General features: G+C 40.0%; 1 protein-coding gene across 1 annotated transcript; it reads left to right on the top strand.

The window, feature by feature from the left end:
- The first annotated feature begins 12,628 nt into the window (after positions 1-12,628).
- Positions 12,629-15,832, top strand: LOC110704815 (BI1-like protein). The gene is made up of 4 exons (XM_021882634.1): positions 12,629-13,017; positions 14,951-15,064; positions 15,140-15,297; positions 15,389-15,832. Exons 1-4 carry the CDS (start codon positions 12,780-12,782, stop codon positions 15,593-15,595), a joined length of 717 nt encoding a protein of 238 aa, XP_021738326.1. The 5' UTR covers positions 12,629-12,779; the 3' UTR covers positions 15,596-15,832.
- Positions 15,833-16,010: the final 178 nt, after the last annotated feature.

Here is a 16,010-nt window from a genome sequence, read left to right as displayed (position 1 = left end):
TGTATAAATAAAAAACATACACGAAAGGGATTATAAAATCTGGTAGCAAATAAATCTGTAAAGTAAATTCAAATTTATTTTCTGATATAATTTAAAATAGGAAAAAAAAAACTTTAATAATCCCAACTATTATCGATTTACTTCTAATAATCCCAACTAAGATTTATTTTTTAATAATCCTAACTATGCCGTGACTTTGTCTCCAATAGTTCCAACCGCTCAACACCAAGTCAATGACTTATTGTAACAGGTAACCAATACACGTGTCAGCACATGATTGGATTATAATTATAAAAAAAAAGAAAAAAAAAAAGAAAAAACCTTAACAACCACCACCCCCTCCTCTCCCGCCACCATAAAACGCCACAGCCAACCCCCATCATGCCGAAAAACGGCCGACCGTCTCCCCTAACCTCCGAAAACGGCCGACCAACCCCTCCTAATCCCAAAAACCACCCTAAGTCGGCCCACTCCAACCCCCAAACCACCCATCCTACCTCGAAAACACCTCCCCCACCGTTGAAAACGACCCTCCTCCTTTCCCCAACCCCCGAATTCAGTCCCCTGGGCGATTTCGAGAGTGTGACAAGGGAGGAGGAGCGGTTAATTTTTTTTTGGTGTTCTGGCGAAGGGGGACAGAAGGGAGGATAGTGGTTTAGGAATCGGGGTGGATCGGTTGTGTGTTTATTGGTGGATGGGAAGGCCGGCCGGCCATTTTCGGGGGGTTAGGGAGGTGGCTGACCGGTTTTCAATTGGTTGTGGGTGGCTGGAATTTCATGGTGGGGTTTGTTGGGATAGAAATCTGGTGTTTTTTTTTTAATTTTTTTTAATATTTGGCCAATCATATGCTGACATGTGGCGAATAAAAAACAAAAAAAAAATATTTTTACCCTTTCAGCAAGTAACCGGTTTTTGGGTATTGGAGGCAAAGTCAGGACACAGTTAGGATTATTAATAAACCTTAGTTGGGATTATTAGAAGTAAATCAACAATAGTTGGGATTATTAAATTGTATTTTTCCTTTAAAATAAATCAATTTTTTTTTGTTTTTTTAAAGTGCATCACTTTTTATTTTTCAGCCATTTTTTTAAGTGTATAATTTTCTTTTTATAGATCTTCTCTTATTTTTAATTGTTTCCTCTTCTTATATAGGCCATGCTCACTATTTATTGATTTTTATTGAATTGAACTCATTTTTACCGAATTAAAATGATTTGTTTCTAAATATATATATTTCAAGATGGAGTGAATAAGGCCATAATCCTCACTTCTAATTCCTTTTGTTTCCCTGGGCTTTTACTCCTTTCGTCCTTAAATTTTTCGTCTTGTTGCTATTCCTTTGCTAATTTGACCATTAATTAATTATCATAAATGTATAAGATAATATTGTAATGTGCGATCTTGTTAGATTCATCTCATTATATATTTGATTAATTAATAGGTTTTCATAATTTTTATCTGCATGGAAATAAAGATATTTTCGTTTTAAGCCTCGTTGTGAAGACTGTGAAAAGTCAAATGGACAAAAAAAAAAAAAAAAATAGGGACAAAGGGATTAATTAATAAACTATAACTTTAATATCTCTCTTTTTTTTTCCAACAAACCCCACTCATATAATATTTTAATTCATTCAACTCTTTCTCTTAAAACTACATAATAGTCAAAACAATGGACTTAAAAAAACGAAGGGAGTAAAGTCATTAAAATAAAGTGAACTAAACATAGCCTTTGTAATATCCCTAATATTTTAGCACTCTATCTATATATTTATAAAGAAAAGTTTTGTTTAGTTTTTACTTTCTCTCAAATTTAAAAGTAAATTATTTTTCCTTTATTTTATGTTTCGGGACAAAACTTGTTTTAAAGGGGGTAGATTGTAATATCCGAATATTTTATGATTTTATATAATATATTTAATAAAAAAATAGTTTATTTTTTTTATTAAATAACTTTCATAATCTCATATTTTTATGTTAGAATTCGAAAAGTTTTAAAACCCTATTTTATTTAAATATGACTCTACAATTTAAAGCATACATAAACTATTTTAAACCCTATAATATTCTTAACCTCAAAGGGGAAAAATAAAGAGCAGCCGTTTTTCCTTTTGGGTGTGCACAAGTTTCATAAATCAATAAACCCAGTTTGACTCTTCTTTATGTTTTGTTTTATTCTATAATCTCCACCATCATATTTATTGATCTATATGTTGATTGCATCATGAGAGAAGCTGCACAAAATTGTTTGTGAAATCAAAACCGTGAATTGCAAAGTTGTCGACTTATTTCGTCCCTTGTATTGTATATCATGTGCAATTAATCTTCCAAACGTAATCACACTCGTAATTTTGGAGTTGCTTGCTTGCTCTTATTATTATATGTAATCACACCATAAATCTTTACAGTCGTATGTTTATATTTTATATTATTATGTGTAAATTTTATAATTGTTATTCGTGTGATCAAGATTGTATATATATGATTAATTATTATGGTATTATATGATTTAATTGGATATGAGTATCGTATTATTTTTGTTGTTTATAACTGATTATGGTAGGGTTTTAATGTTGTTGTTCTAGGGAGTATTGTTCTTGAGGTTTTAGAGTTACTAATAACATATTGGGTTAAGAATTGATTAATTTTGGGTATTAGTTTGATTACCCTATAAGAGTTGAGATATTTTGCGAACTGAATATGTTATGTTATATAATTTGGGAACCTGTGCCGTTATTGAGATATTGTTTATTAACCTGTGAATGGTTATTTGATCAAAGTGTGACATCAAAAGGTTGAAAATTATTATTTAATTCTTGGTTTGAGGCTTGGCGTTATATACCTTAATCCTTGGTATGTTGGTAAGGAGATAATAATCATGAGTTAAGAATGAGGTACAATCTTTATTTATATTTTTTTATGGTCCCTTACGGTGGGATTTGACCCATATTGGTCATGGTTAGAGGTGTTTTCTGGTAATTGAGAGTATTCAAGTTTTTATACTTGTTGGTTTATTTATTCGAATTACCCATATCCAAGGCTAGGTATAAACAAAGAGCACGGCACACTTATTGGTTAGATGAGTTTATTGAGTAAAAGATTGTATTATTGTTCGAGGTTGAGTTTGAAAAAGGTTAATTTCATATTATGGAGTTATGTTACCCTTAGGATGTATATGTGTAATGTAGTTTCGAATTACATTGTTTAAGTGAGCTAGTAATAAGAATTATTCCACTATTCTTTATACATCTTGGTAAGTGGTGATTACTTAGTTTTTTGCTGACGTGTGTGTTTGTTTATTTGTTTGTTTGTTTGTTGTGCTACTTGTGTTTGCGACCATGTATTTTTCTTATGGTGGCCCTACGACGCTTTATTTTGGAATTTGTCCTTAATGGTGAGCAGTCAAGGTTATAACAGGTTAATCAAGTGATCGTAGTTAATGGAGCTCAAGTGTTTTGATTAGTGTGTTTAACTAGTTCATACAGATGTATAAATAACTCACTTAGTTTTATTGAGTAGTAACTATTGGGATTTGTAAGCCTTAGCACTTGACAGGTTGTCGAGTGTGACGGTAATACATCCGATTTAGGTGCATGCTTCCGCATTTTATTTTAAAGGTTGTTTATTTTTCCTTTAACTCTTATTTATTGTTAGTTAGTAAATTAGGGGTGTTACAGTCTTAATCAAAGAAAGATGATCAATACATTGCCAGTGAACGAGCAACCACCAATAGTCTATCTAAGGCTAGCATATGTGTTACCTTCTTAGTTTGAATTTGATTGACTCATACTATTTTGGACAATTTTTAAAAGACTATCTTAATATTTTTGGTTGGTAATTATAAATCGCCCTATTAAAAATCGCCCTATTTTCTTATGTTGTTAGTTGTTAACTATTTAATCCACTTATATATTCTCGGTGCTTGTTTTCTTCTTATGAGAAGATTTATTATATCATCAAAAGTTACTTGGCTTGCACAATTCCTAGGAAACGACCATGACATATTTTGTTGTACTATCGACATTTCCTATGACAAATAACTATTGAATAAGGGGTTAGGTAATTAAATTCTCATGTTTTCTAAAAAGTTAAATTTTCTAAGAACTTTTACGTGCCAACCTAATAATTAACCAACTACTTCTAACCTAATAAAAATTTCGGGGCTTTTTTGAATGTCCTACGGGAGAGTTACAATTCCGAGACTAGTCTTGGACGCCTGTAACTGCAAAACAACGGAGACTCCGGTTGGGTGGAGTTCCGCCTCCGACGATCAATTTAAAACGTGTTCGAAGATGTAAAGTGCGGAAAGTAAAGTCTCTCTCAGATTCCAAGAGAGTATCTGCAATGATTAATTGCTCAGTTTGGTGTATCTGTGTGTTTGTGAATTTTTGAATTTGAATCCCCTATTCCCGAGGGGAACATCTCCCTTTTATAGGGTCTCAAAGTACATGCCTAGTACTAGGTTACAGAAATCTAAAACTGATTGGGCTTGCCTAGGAGTTTGGGCCTTTTAGGCAACCTTTCTTAGTTGGCAATCCGTCTGCCACGTGTCGTGGCCTGATTGGTCCACCTTAGACCTCTCACGAGGCGTGACACATGGCAGACTCTGGTTGGTCCACGTGGATGACATGTGGCAGAGTTTAATTGGTCCACGTGGCGGTCAAAGTCATTAAACCAAGAAACTCGCCGCCTACTACCGCTCCTTTCTGGGCAACTGGTCAGCTGAAGAGTCGCCTACCAAATAGGCGCCCAAGGTGAATTTCTTTTAACTTTGAACAAGTCTCATTTAACTTTTCTGTCGCCTGCTTCTTACTTATTGTGGTTTTATTGCAGGGCGACTCAACAAAGCCTTCCTCCTCTTCCCAGCCGGATCCTTAAATTAGGAAACTGGCGGCTGGGGATGTGACAATTCCTGGGAGAGCTAGTAAGCATGTGGCCAACAGGCCAGGAAGGACCCTTCCTCCAAGCAGGGGAAGATCTACAGCCATCCCGGAGAGCAGTCGGCCTCTGAAGGAGAAAGAGGCAGCTGAAGGTATCAGTTGTTCAAACCCCTTGCCCTACACTTGTAGGGTTAAGTTTAATCATCAATCGGCCAACACTTTTGAAAGCAGTCGGTCTATTGGCTGCATTTATACTAAGTACTTACAAGATATTGATTGTGCAGATGCCCCTCAAAGGCCAGATCTTTAACAGCTGGCCAAGTCCATGCTGAGAGCCATCTCTCTTAAGGACAGGGAGGCGGTTAGAGGAGTCGGCACCCTAAACCTGGACGCCATCCTCGCTATTCTGGCTGAGGTATACTTGTAATTTTTTTACTTCTTGTTTATATTACTCGTGAGCCGCTTGTAACTAACGTCTGCTTTTTGGCCAAATGCAGTCTATGCTGAGAGTGCACGGTCTTTGTAGGCCCATAAACGAGAAGACCAAAGAGGTAAAGTCTGCAAAAGCTCGGGTCGCCTCTGCTCATGACACTGTTATGTTCCAGATTGCTCAAAATGAACTTCTGACTACTGACATACTGTATTATCAGGCGGATGCCAACTTACAGGTCAAAACTGATTTGGAGGCGGCCAAGAAGAGGACCTCAGAGCTGGAGACGTCCTTGAAGGACCTCAAGGCTGAGCTCGAGCCCCTTAAGGAGGCGGACAAGGAGGCAGAGGTACTCCGCTCCCGGGTGGACAAGCTCAAGGTCTGCCTGCAGAACCAAGAAGTCCAATCGCCTAAAAGTATAATTCAAGGGCTGAGGAGGTAAAGGAGTCCCTAGTCAAGGACACGATGGTTGACTGCAGTACCATCATGAAGATGACTTGGGGGGCTCTCTTCCTAGAGACCAGTTACGAGAGCTAGGAGAATCAGTTCGCTACTTCCTCCAAAGAGTATAATGATCGAATCATGAACCAAGCCCAAAAGGGTGAGGGTGAGGAGGAGGAGGAGTCGTGTGATTCTACCTCAGGGGAGTGGAACCAGGAGGAGGAGGAGGAGGCGGATGCCGAAAAGGAACACCAGCCGGCTGGGGAACAAAAGGATGCGACTGCTGATGCTGAAGAGGCCCCTCCCGCTACTTAAGCCTTTATTATTTTTACTCTAACTTTCTTTGGTCTGCGTGTCGTATGCTCTGCTTGTATCTTTACCGACCGAGGGGTTGGGTTTATTGACAATTTAAATTCATTTTTGTCGGTCATCTGGCCGACTGTTTATATGAATCATATGGCAATTTTGGCCGGTTTCTCCAAATTGCACTTGCTTTAAATTTTGCATTTTCACAAATGGGCAGAAGTAGAAGCAGAGACGGTCAAAGTCATTAAAACAAAAGATGTTATCTCTTTCATCTAGAAAAATGTCATCACCCGGTTTACCCACGCCACGTGGACCAATTAAACTCTGCCACATGTCATCACCACAGCCGTTCATTATGGAGCTCCTGTCCACATATACCTTCCAGATTTGATCAAGGTTCTCTGGATCAGCCGACCTAGTCATTTCGGCAATGAAGTTGGCAAACGCCTGCCCCTTCACTGCTTTCCTTGGCTCAAAGGTAATTTCAAGGCTTTGAATTTCAATCGCCCATTTGATCATTCGGCCGAATGATTCCATGGTTTTCATTAGCCGCTTGATAGGCTGGTCAGTGTAGACCACGGCCGGATGCGCCAAGAAATAAGGTTTCAACTTCTTAACTGCCATGAAGAGAGCAAGACCAAACTTTTCAAGCATGGGGTAACGTATTCCAGCATTCCTCAGGACATGGCTAATGAAATCGGCCGGGAGCTGACAACCGTCTCTTTCATCAAGGAGAACGGCAATGAGAGCATGATCTGAGACGGCCAAGTACATGTATAACACTTCCTTTGGCAGAGGCCTGACAAGCCTTGGAAAAGAGTGCAAGTGTTCTTTCAATTTTTGAAAGGCCGCCTCTACATCCGCCCCCATTCAAACATAGTCTTCTTCTTGATTGCTTGGAAGAAATAGAGGCACTTGTCGCCTGACCGACTGAGGAATATCCCCAATACCGCCAGACAACCTGTTAATTTCTGAACTTCTTTTACAGTGCGGGGCGGCTGCATGTCTATGACTGCCTGTATTTTTTCTGGGTTGACCTCTATCCCCCTCTGGTCAATCAGAAATCCGAGGAACTTCCTAGACTCAACAGCAAAAACACACTTCTTGGGATTCAGCATGACCTGGTGCCGCCTGAGTGTGGCGAATGTTTCTCGGAGGTCTGTAAGATGGTTCGTCTGAAGTTTGGATTTGACTATCATGTCATCAATGTACGCCTCCACATTCCTTCCAATTTGATTAACGAAGACTGTATTTATCATTTGCTGGAAGGTAGCAGGCACATTCTTCAAACCAAACGGCGCCACAGTATAACAGAATAACCCCTGATTAGTGACGATGCTGTATTTTCTTGATCTTTCTTCCATAAGGGTATCCGGTGAAAGCCTGAATAGGCGTCCATAAAGATCATCAAGGCATGGCCGGCTGTAGAGTCGACCAGACTGTCGATCTTTGGAAGAGGATAACTGTCCTTCGGACATGTCTTGTTCAGGTCTGTGTAATCAACACACATGCGCCAGGTACCATTCGGCTTCTTTACGGGAACAACATTGGCAACCCAATCAGGGAAGTAACACTGCCGAATAAATCCAGCATCTAACAGTTTTTTCACCTAGGTGGCTACCGCCTGGCTTCTTTTTTCACCATGGTTCCTCTTCTTTTGCCTTACCGCCTTGTGGACGGCTTCACCATGACACTCCCTAGCCGTCTTCTGGTCTCCCCCTTAGGGAGCCGACTGTTCCATCATCATTTTTAAACTTTAGAAGCATAAGGGAAGGAATGATAACAACTTTGGATTCATTTAGGGTGAGACGCCCTAAAATCATGTTATAGGCGGTCAGCTCTTCAACAACCAAGAACCGGACCACCATGTGGCGTCCCTCTCCCTTTTCTCCCAGCCAAATAGGTAGGTCTATTCGACCTACCGGGTGCACAACTCCGCCCCCAAATCCCACTAAGGGATAAGAGACCTAGTGCATGCTTTCAGGCTTGTACCTGAGCTTGGCCAGGCACTTGTGGCTGATGAGATCAGACGAACTACAAGTGTCAATGAGGATTCGGCCAACTCTTTGGTTGTCCACTTTTCATTCGATGACAATAGGTCATCATGCGGCCTCCTGACTTTGCCCCTGTCACTCTCAGTGATAACAACTTCGGGGAAAGAGTCCTTGGACGCCTGCCCTTTGTCGACCGAGTTGACATTGAGCCGTCTGATGTAGTCCTTGTTACCTCGGATCGTTGGGTTGCCTCCAGCAGAGCCGCATGCTATTGTATAGATCGGAGTATCATCAGTATCCGAGCTATTAGCAGACTGAGGTTTCTTGTTAGACGACTGCCCAGGGTTAGTCTGCAGGGTAACCTTGGACCTCAGAATATAAGACTTGAGTACCCCTTTATCATCCAGACGGTCTAACAGCCGCTTGAGACTAAAGCAGTTGTTGGTGTCATGACCAATATCCTCATGGAAGTGGCAATATTTATTTTTGTTCCGATTTTTGGCGGAACCTTTCATAGCAGCCGACTTCTCAATAGTCATCCGGTCTTTTATCTCCATGAGGATGGAGTAACAGTCTTTATTGATCTCGTATTTCGAGGAGTACATTTTTGTTTCTTTCTTTTTCTTCTGGGAAGACTGTTCAGAAGTATCAGCCACCCAAAATTCTTTTCTTTTCTTTTCTTTTCTTCTTTCTTAGCCGGCTGTGATGACTGACTCTCTCTCTTGTCAGACTTTTTTTTTTTTCCGACTGTTTACTGATGTTGCAGAGTTCGGTTTCCTGTATATAGGCGTCCACCTCCATCAGTGCTTCTTGGAGGGTAGCAACCTTCTTTTTGACAAGGTCGAATTTGAAGGCCGACCCGTCTTTTAGACCTTTGAAAAAGTCTGTATAGGCCACCTCATCACATAGTCCTTGAATCTGAATTCTCATCAGATTGAACCACCTGATGTATGACCGTAGCCCTTCTATCTCTCCCTGCCGTATAGCTCCCAAGTCAAGACTAGTTTTCTTCGCACGAATGTTCATTGAGAAGTTAGACGCAAACAAGTATGCAAGCGTCTTGAAGTTATTTATGCATTCGGCTGGCAGGTTGCCGAACCATTGTTGGGTGACACCCTTCAATGTGGTCAGGAAGCATCGACACCATGCGGCATCATCCAACCCTTGTATGCCATAAGGTGATCTTCTAGATTAGTGGTACCATCATAGGTACCTACCATCACATTTTTCACGTTGGCCGGTTGTGCGGCCTCAGTTATTTCCTTGGAGAATGCAGAGGGTTGTTCTCCAAGTCTTAGCAGTCGAAGCTGCCATTCCAAAGGTTAGACGTTTTGTGCCAACTTCCCTCCGAAGAGAGTTGTGAGGACCAGAGTGTGCGGATATGCCACCTGTTTGGTTCTCTCGGTTTGATTGAGAATACCTCATTGAGGTATCCTGAAAGCTGTCTTGTAAGTTTGACGTTGAAGCCAACTCTGACAGTTATATGTTCTTCTTCTGCTGGATTTACATCCGGGCATCAGAATAAGTTTTCTTTGAACCATCCGGCTGAACATGCCGGATGGCCTTCCTCTTCCCTTGCTCAGGGAATCGGAATTTGGTTAAGTCGATCAAGGGCGACTGTCTCTCCCTAGGTTTAGGGTAAGGAGTAGCCTCTCGATCTTTGACCGGATTTTTCCTCCTAAACTGGGAAGGCTTCTTGGCCGACTGTTCCTTGGTGGAGACAGCCGTCCGTTTATCAATCAGGTCCTTAATCTCCCCTTTGAAACTTGTCATAAGAGTCATGAGCTCGTTTCTGGTGATAGGGGCGGAGCCTTCGGCCACCCGGGGTTGACTAGCCGGATGGCCGGTTGGTTCGCTAGGACCCGCCGGTTCACCAATCCGTTCCCTCCTTTCAATGGGACGTATGCGCCTAGTTCTTAGGGAACCGTCAGGGGTCGTGTGTGTATCGACTTCATAGTCGTCATCAGTGTCTTGGTCTGTATAGACCTGGGCGTCGGCCATAGGCCATTTCTCATTAGGAGGCGGTATAGATTGTGAAGCCATCTCAGAAGTACTTTCCCCACAGGTGGCGCCAAATGTTTCGAGGTTTTTTTAATGTCCTACAGGAGAGTTACAATTTCGAGACTGGTCTCTGGACGCCTGTACCTGCAAAACAACGAAGACTTCGGTTGGGTGGAATTCCGCCTCCGACGATCAAGTTAAAACGTGTTCGAAGATGTAAAGTGCGGAAAGTAAAGTCTCTCTCAGATTCCAAGAGAGTATATGCAATGATTAATTGCTCAATTTGGTGTATCTGTGTGTTTGTGAATTTCTGAATGTGAATCCCCTGATCCCGAGGGGGAACATCTCCCTTTTATAGGGTCTCAAAGTACGGGCCCAGTACTAGGTTACAGAAACCTAGAACTGACTGGGTTTGCCTAGGAGTTTGGGCCTTTTAGGCAGCCTTTCCTAGTTAGCAATCCGTCTGCCACGTGTCGTGGCCTGATTGGTCCACCTTGGACCTCTCACGAGGTGACACGTGGTGGACTCTGGTTGGTCCACGTGGATGACACGTGGCAGAGTTTAATTAGTCCACGTGGCGGTGTTAAATCCCCTAATCATCTATAATAAAACTCTATACTACAGAGTATATTTTTATCTTACAAAATCTATCCAAAATTCGTATTTAGCATCCTATGTGTTACAATAATACCTATTTGTCGCCTACGTGGCTTAACACTTGGCGAAAAACTAGAATGTCAATTGTCGTTGTCTTGTGGCCTAACTCTAAAATCGGTTTTATTTTATTAGTGATACAATATGATATTTAAGATTAGATTTTAATGTAGTGTTTCGTTTTATTTTTCATTATCATTTTTAAACAATTCTTTTTTTGTTTTAAATTTGATCTGGTTTTTTTTACAATAGTTTTTTACAAATTTATTTCTAAAAGTTCATTTAGAAATAAAGAGGAGAAGGGTGAGGGTATAACTTTGTTATTAACAATGATGTATTAAATTTTAAGTAGTATTTCTACAATGCAATTTATTTTTACATATAATTTGATTCAAATTAAACGTAAAGCAATCTAAATATACAATTTGCTAGCTTTGTGAGGTTGAAGATTCGATTGCTATTTGCTCGCTATTGCTTTACGTTACGTAAGCCATGTTCTCTAAGTTGTCGCCTTTTGGAGGATTTGATTTGTTGGGATCTTCAGAAGGATGGCGAATACTCAGTGCGCTCAGCTTATAGAGCTATTTTTGGGGAGCATAATGGTGGGAATGAGGCCTCTTCTTTGGGTGGGACGAATCTGTGGAACAAAATTTGGCATGCTAATACTCTACCGCGTGTTAAATTGTTTGTGTGGAGAGCTTGTAAAGGAGTGTTGCCCACGTTAGCCGGGTTGAGTAGGAGGCTGCCAGGGAGGAATGCTATTGGGCGGTGATGTAAAGGGTGTTTTCTGCAATTTTGGGGATATGGTTGCAGCGTGCTTAACTCGCTTACAGAGAGCAGATTATGGCTTGTTCATGACGGTGTGTTGGGCAATATAAACTGCATGAATTAATTGGATTTTTGAAGGGGAAGATTGTGATCCGAATCGTTTAATAAAATATGTTAAAAAGCTCATGTGTGAGCTGATGAGCGAAGAGGTCAGCAAAGAGGGGGGGGGGGGGGGGGGTGGTGCTAGGTGTGTAAAGCAGCGCTGGAAGGCCCCAAGATCAGGTTGGGTGAAGCTCAATGTTGATGGAGGGGTTAGTTTGCGAGGGGTGGGGGTGTTTTACAGGTGTTGTAATTCGAAATGAAAGGGGGGAAGCCCTCACTGCTGCTGCTTAGATGATGGAGGATCGATGGTTGCCTGTTGTTGTCAAAGCCATGTTTCTAGGGGTTAAGTTGGCTGTGGAATCGGGGTTCAAAAAGGTGGTAGTGGAGAGTGATTGCTTTAGCCTATTTAATGCAATTTCATCACAAGAAAAGGGAAGTAGTAGTGTCCAGTTAATTTTGAATGATATTCATCATTATATTAGTTTTCGTGATCTGGTTAGTTGGAGTTTTGTGCGAAGGAAGGGAAATAAGGTTTCCCATGAGATTGCTCATTGTTTACCATGGGTGGCTAGTAGAGGTGATCATTGGGCGGGCCGGGCTGACGCAAAAAAAAATTGCCCATTTCTCGGGCCGGGTCGGGCCAAGCTCCGGGCCGAAATTGTTGTGCCCAAACCCGCCCAAAATGGTCGGGCGGGGCGGGCTTTTCGGGCCGGAAAAAAACTAAATATGCATAAAAACGCATTCCCAAACCCGGCAAAAATAAATAAATTTTCGGGCTGGACCAGGCCCAACCCGATTTCGGGCCGTAAAATTCTGCCCAAAACCCGCCCAAAATCGGGCCGGGCCGACGAGTCGGGCCAACTTTGATCACCTCTAGTGGCTAGTAGTCGTATATGGTTGACGAATTTCCCGTCTTCTATTTTATCCCTCTTGAATGCTGATTTGCTTATTAATGAAAGTGTGCTTTTTCTATAAAAAAAAAAAAAAAAAAAAAAAAAAAGAAAAAGTTAAACCCGTGCATCGCATAGGCTAAATACTAGTTTTCCATAATAACAAATTAAAATAATAATAATAGAACCCGTCAAAAGAAGATATCAATATATCATATTATACCAGAAAGACAGTAGGTCATCTTCATCTTCAATCTTCAAGAAGATCAAAAGAGAGATCTGAAGAGAATTGAGAAATTTGGGAAAAAAATCAAAAATGTATTCAGGCTTAGAAGTGAAGGGTGACATCGAAGAAGGAACACTTTATCCAGGTTTAGGTTATGGCGAAAATCAATTGCGTTGGGGTTTCATTCGCAAGGTTTACGGCATCCTTTCTGCTCAGCTCGTCTTGACTACTCTTGTTTCTCTTCTCACCGTCCTTTATTCTCCCATCAATGAAACTCTTCGTGGGAATTCTGCTATTCTTCTCTTCTTCACTTTCATGCCCTTCGTCTGTAAGTCTTCTTTCTGGGTTTTCTTGTAAGATTTGATTGATTTTTTGACTTGGGTGTTTTGATTTTGTGTTGTTTTTATGCTATTTTGTTGGATTTGGATTGTATGGATTTTTGGTGGGTAATTTGATTATTTGTTTGATTTGGGTAATTTGATTATTAGTTTGATTTGGGTTATTTGATTATTAATTTGATTTGGGTTATTTGATTGATTGTTGATTGAGTGGAAGGATTGGATTTTGAGATGATATTGCTGTTAACGAAGTTGTTGATGGTTTTAATTGGTGTTGAATTGGAGATGTAGAGATGAAATAGAGATTTGATGGGTACAGTGCAGTTTTTGAAATCTTGGAAATTTATGTTTGTCTTGGTAGATTAGATTAGGGATTTCTGTAGGGAGTTAAATTTCAGTATGAGTATTGATTGGGGTGTGTATCAGGAAGAAAGAGGCGATAAGAAGGCAAGCGTTAATGAATTGGAAGAGTCATTGTGATATTTAGTGTGACTTTCATGCTTTCTGATTATCGGAATTGTCGTAAGAGAAATTAAGAAGGTGAGACTGCTAGTATATCACATAACGGACACACTCTTTGTATGTTAGATTTAGGAACTTTGTATATCTAGGTAGACTAGAATGTTAATACTCAATACTGTGTAGATATAATATCAGCATGAGTGGTGGGTGGGTATCAGGAAGAAAGAGATGACCCGGAGCATGAGGCATTCGTGAATGAATAGGAAGAGTCATTAAAATGTTCGATTAATGCCTTGAATCAGGAAGGTAAGAGGGCCATGAGGCTGACACTATGTCATAAAATAGAATGAGTATTTGGGCGCTGATTGTAACAGATTACTCATGTTTGGCCAATATTCAAAATAGAGTGAACTTTTTGTAGCTAACAGCTACCTGATAATCTGATATGGGAGGAGGTGGAAGTGCTATTTGAAACAGATTTCTCATTTCCGGCCATCTGTCTTTTTCTACTACAAGTCGTTTTGGAGAGAGATGACCTACGGGTCAATTTCTTTGATTCAAGGTCCACAATTATGTTAAATCCCCATTATTTATCATAGTTACAAGGATGAGATTCTTTATTTCAATTTCAGTGAAGAGGGTCCTTGGTCTGTTTTAAGCTATCTCATGTAGAAAGGATTTTATAGCTTGCTCGTGTAACCAATAATCATCACTGAAGTATCCTTTTAAACATAAAGATTAGTTATTTAAGTAGAGTAACGAAAATACATACTTCTATGAAGCATGTTTTTGCTTATTGTTCAGGGAACACTAGAAGGTCTAGGACCGTAAATTACTTCTGTTTTGGCTGAGCTGAGTAGGATTTGTTTGTTGCACTTAATTTGAATTTGAGGTGTGCCCACTGGTATTTGCTTTTATTACTGTATAGTGAATATTTTGCTTACATTTGGCTTCAAGTGTGTGTAATGAGCTTTACTCTGTCTCTGCAATGCTGACTAGATTTCATTGTAGTCTTTTAGTTCTGTTCTTTAACTTGCATTCATTGTCTATCAGTTGTCATCCTGGTTTTTAAATGGTCTTTGCATTGCTATTTGACTGTCTTCTGTTGCTATGCACCTATGCTGCTGCAGAGGCATGATTTGCTCAAGTGTTTTTTTAATCCTCAAAGTGCGAAGTGAGAGTATCCAAAGCATAATAATACTTCTTATGCCTTCTCCAGCTCCTCCCTTTTTTTTGTTTGCTCTAGAGATGGAGGAGGGGTTTGCTAATATAAGATATGTAATTTGTATTACCTGTTGCTGGACTCTTCTTAAAAAGTAGAGAGACTTTTTTTTTTTGTTAGTATGTCAATTTGTTTGGATTTTGAGCTTTGAATGTTTTGCAGTAAACTATGATCTAAATCATCAATTAATATTTGGTAAGTTTATATTTTTCATCATTGTCTTTGGTGGATTTCTGCAGTGTTGTGGCCGCTATATCATTACCAGCAAAAGCATCCTCAGAACTTTATATTCCTTGGACTGTTTACTGTTTGCTTGAGTCTTACTATTGGAGTAGCGTGTGCAAATACTGAAGGTATGTGTGTCACTTTCATTAGTTTCTGTTTTATGTGACTGAGTGTTTTGACTGTTACTTATGGGATACATGCAGGAAGAATTGTGATTCAAGCGTTGGTTTTGACGGCTGCTGTTGTTTGTTCCCTAACTGGTTACACCTTCTGGGCTGCTAAAAGGGGCAAAGATTTCAGCTTCCTGGGACCTGTCTTGTTTGCAAGCCTTGTTGGCATCGTTTTTGCTGGACTTCTCCAGGTATTGCTTGTTGTATATTACAGAGGACGGATTTAATTCGTTAGGCTTTATACTTGGCTAATGGTTATGCACCTTTTCCATGTCTTTGTAGGCATTCTTCCCATTTGGGTCTACATCTACTGCCATCTATGGTGGACTTAGTGCCATAGTCTTCTCAGGCTACATCGTTTATGACACTGATAACTTGATTAAACGATTCACTTATGACGAGTACATTTGGGCATCTGTTACACTCTACCTTGACATCCTGAACTTGTTCCTTACCATCTTGCGCATGTTGAGGCAGGGGGACAATTAGATACTATCTTTTCATCAAGGCATCTACAATGCTGTCTTGCCCAACCACAAAATTGTGTAGATGCGTTTTGTGAATATAAGATTTGTTGCTCTATACCTTGTGTAAGAGCTAAGAGTTAATGGATTCCAAATATGGTTGCTTGTTAAGTATACTTGGTATGCTGGATGTTATGTGTTACTGTGCGGCAAACTCTATAAAATTACCAAAATTATTGGATTTTGTTCAGCTTGTGTACAATTTATATGTATAGTTAAATATATTGACTAATGAGAGAACAACTTTAGCTCGCTTTCATCAGATGAAGGGAAGCCAGTGTATAGATAGCAAATATGATACTATGAATAAGGTGCTGCAACACCAGCAAGCCACATACAGACTGCATATACAATTAGAATCACTTTTACTAATTTGGCAA

This window comes from Chenopodium quinoa, unplaced genomic scaffold (assembly GCF_001683475.1).
Source record: "Chenopodium quinoa cultivar QQ74 unplaced genomic scaffold, ASM168347v1, whole genome shotgun sequence".
NCBI lineage: Eukaryota > Viridiplantae > Streptophyta > Magnoliopsida > Caryophyllales > Amaranthaceae > Chenopodium > Chenopodium quinoa.
The sequence above is the reverse complement of the archived record's forward strand: the minus strand, read 5'-3'. Positions and strand labels throughout refer to the sequence as shown.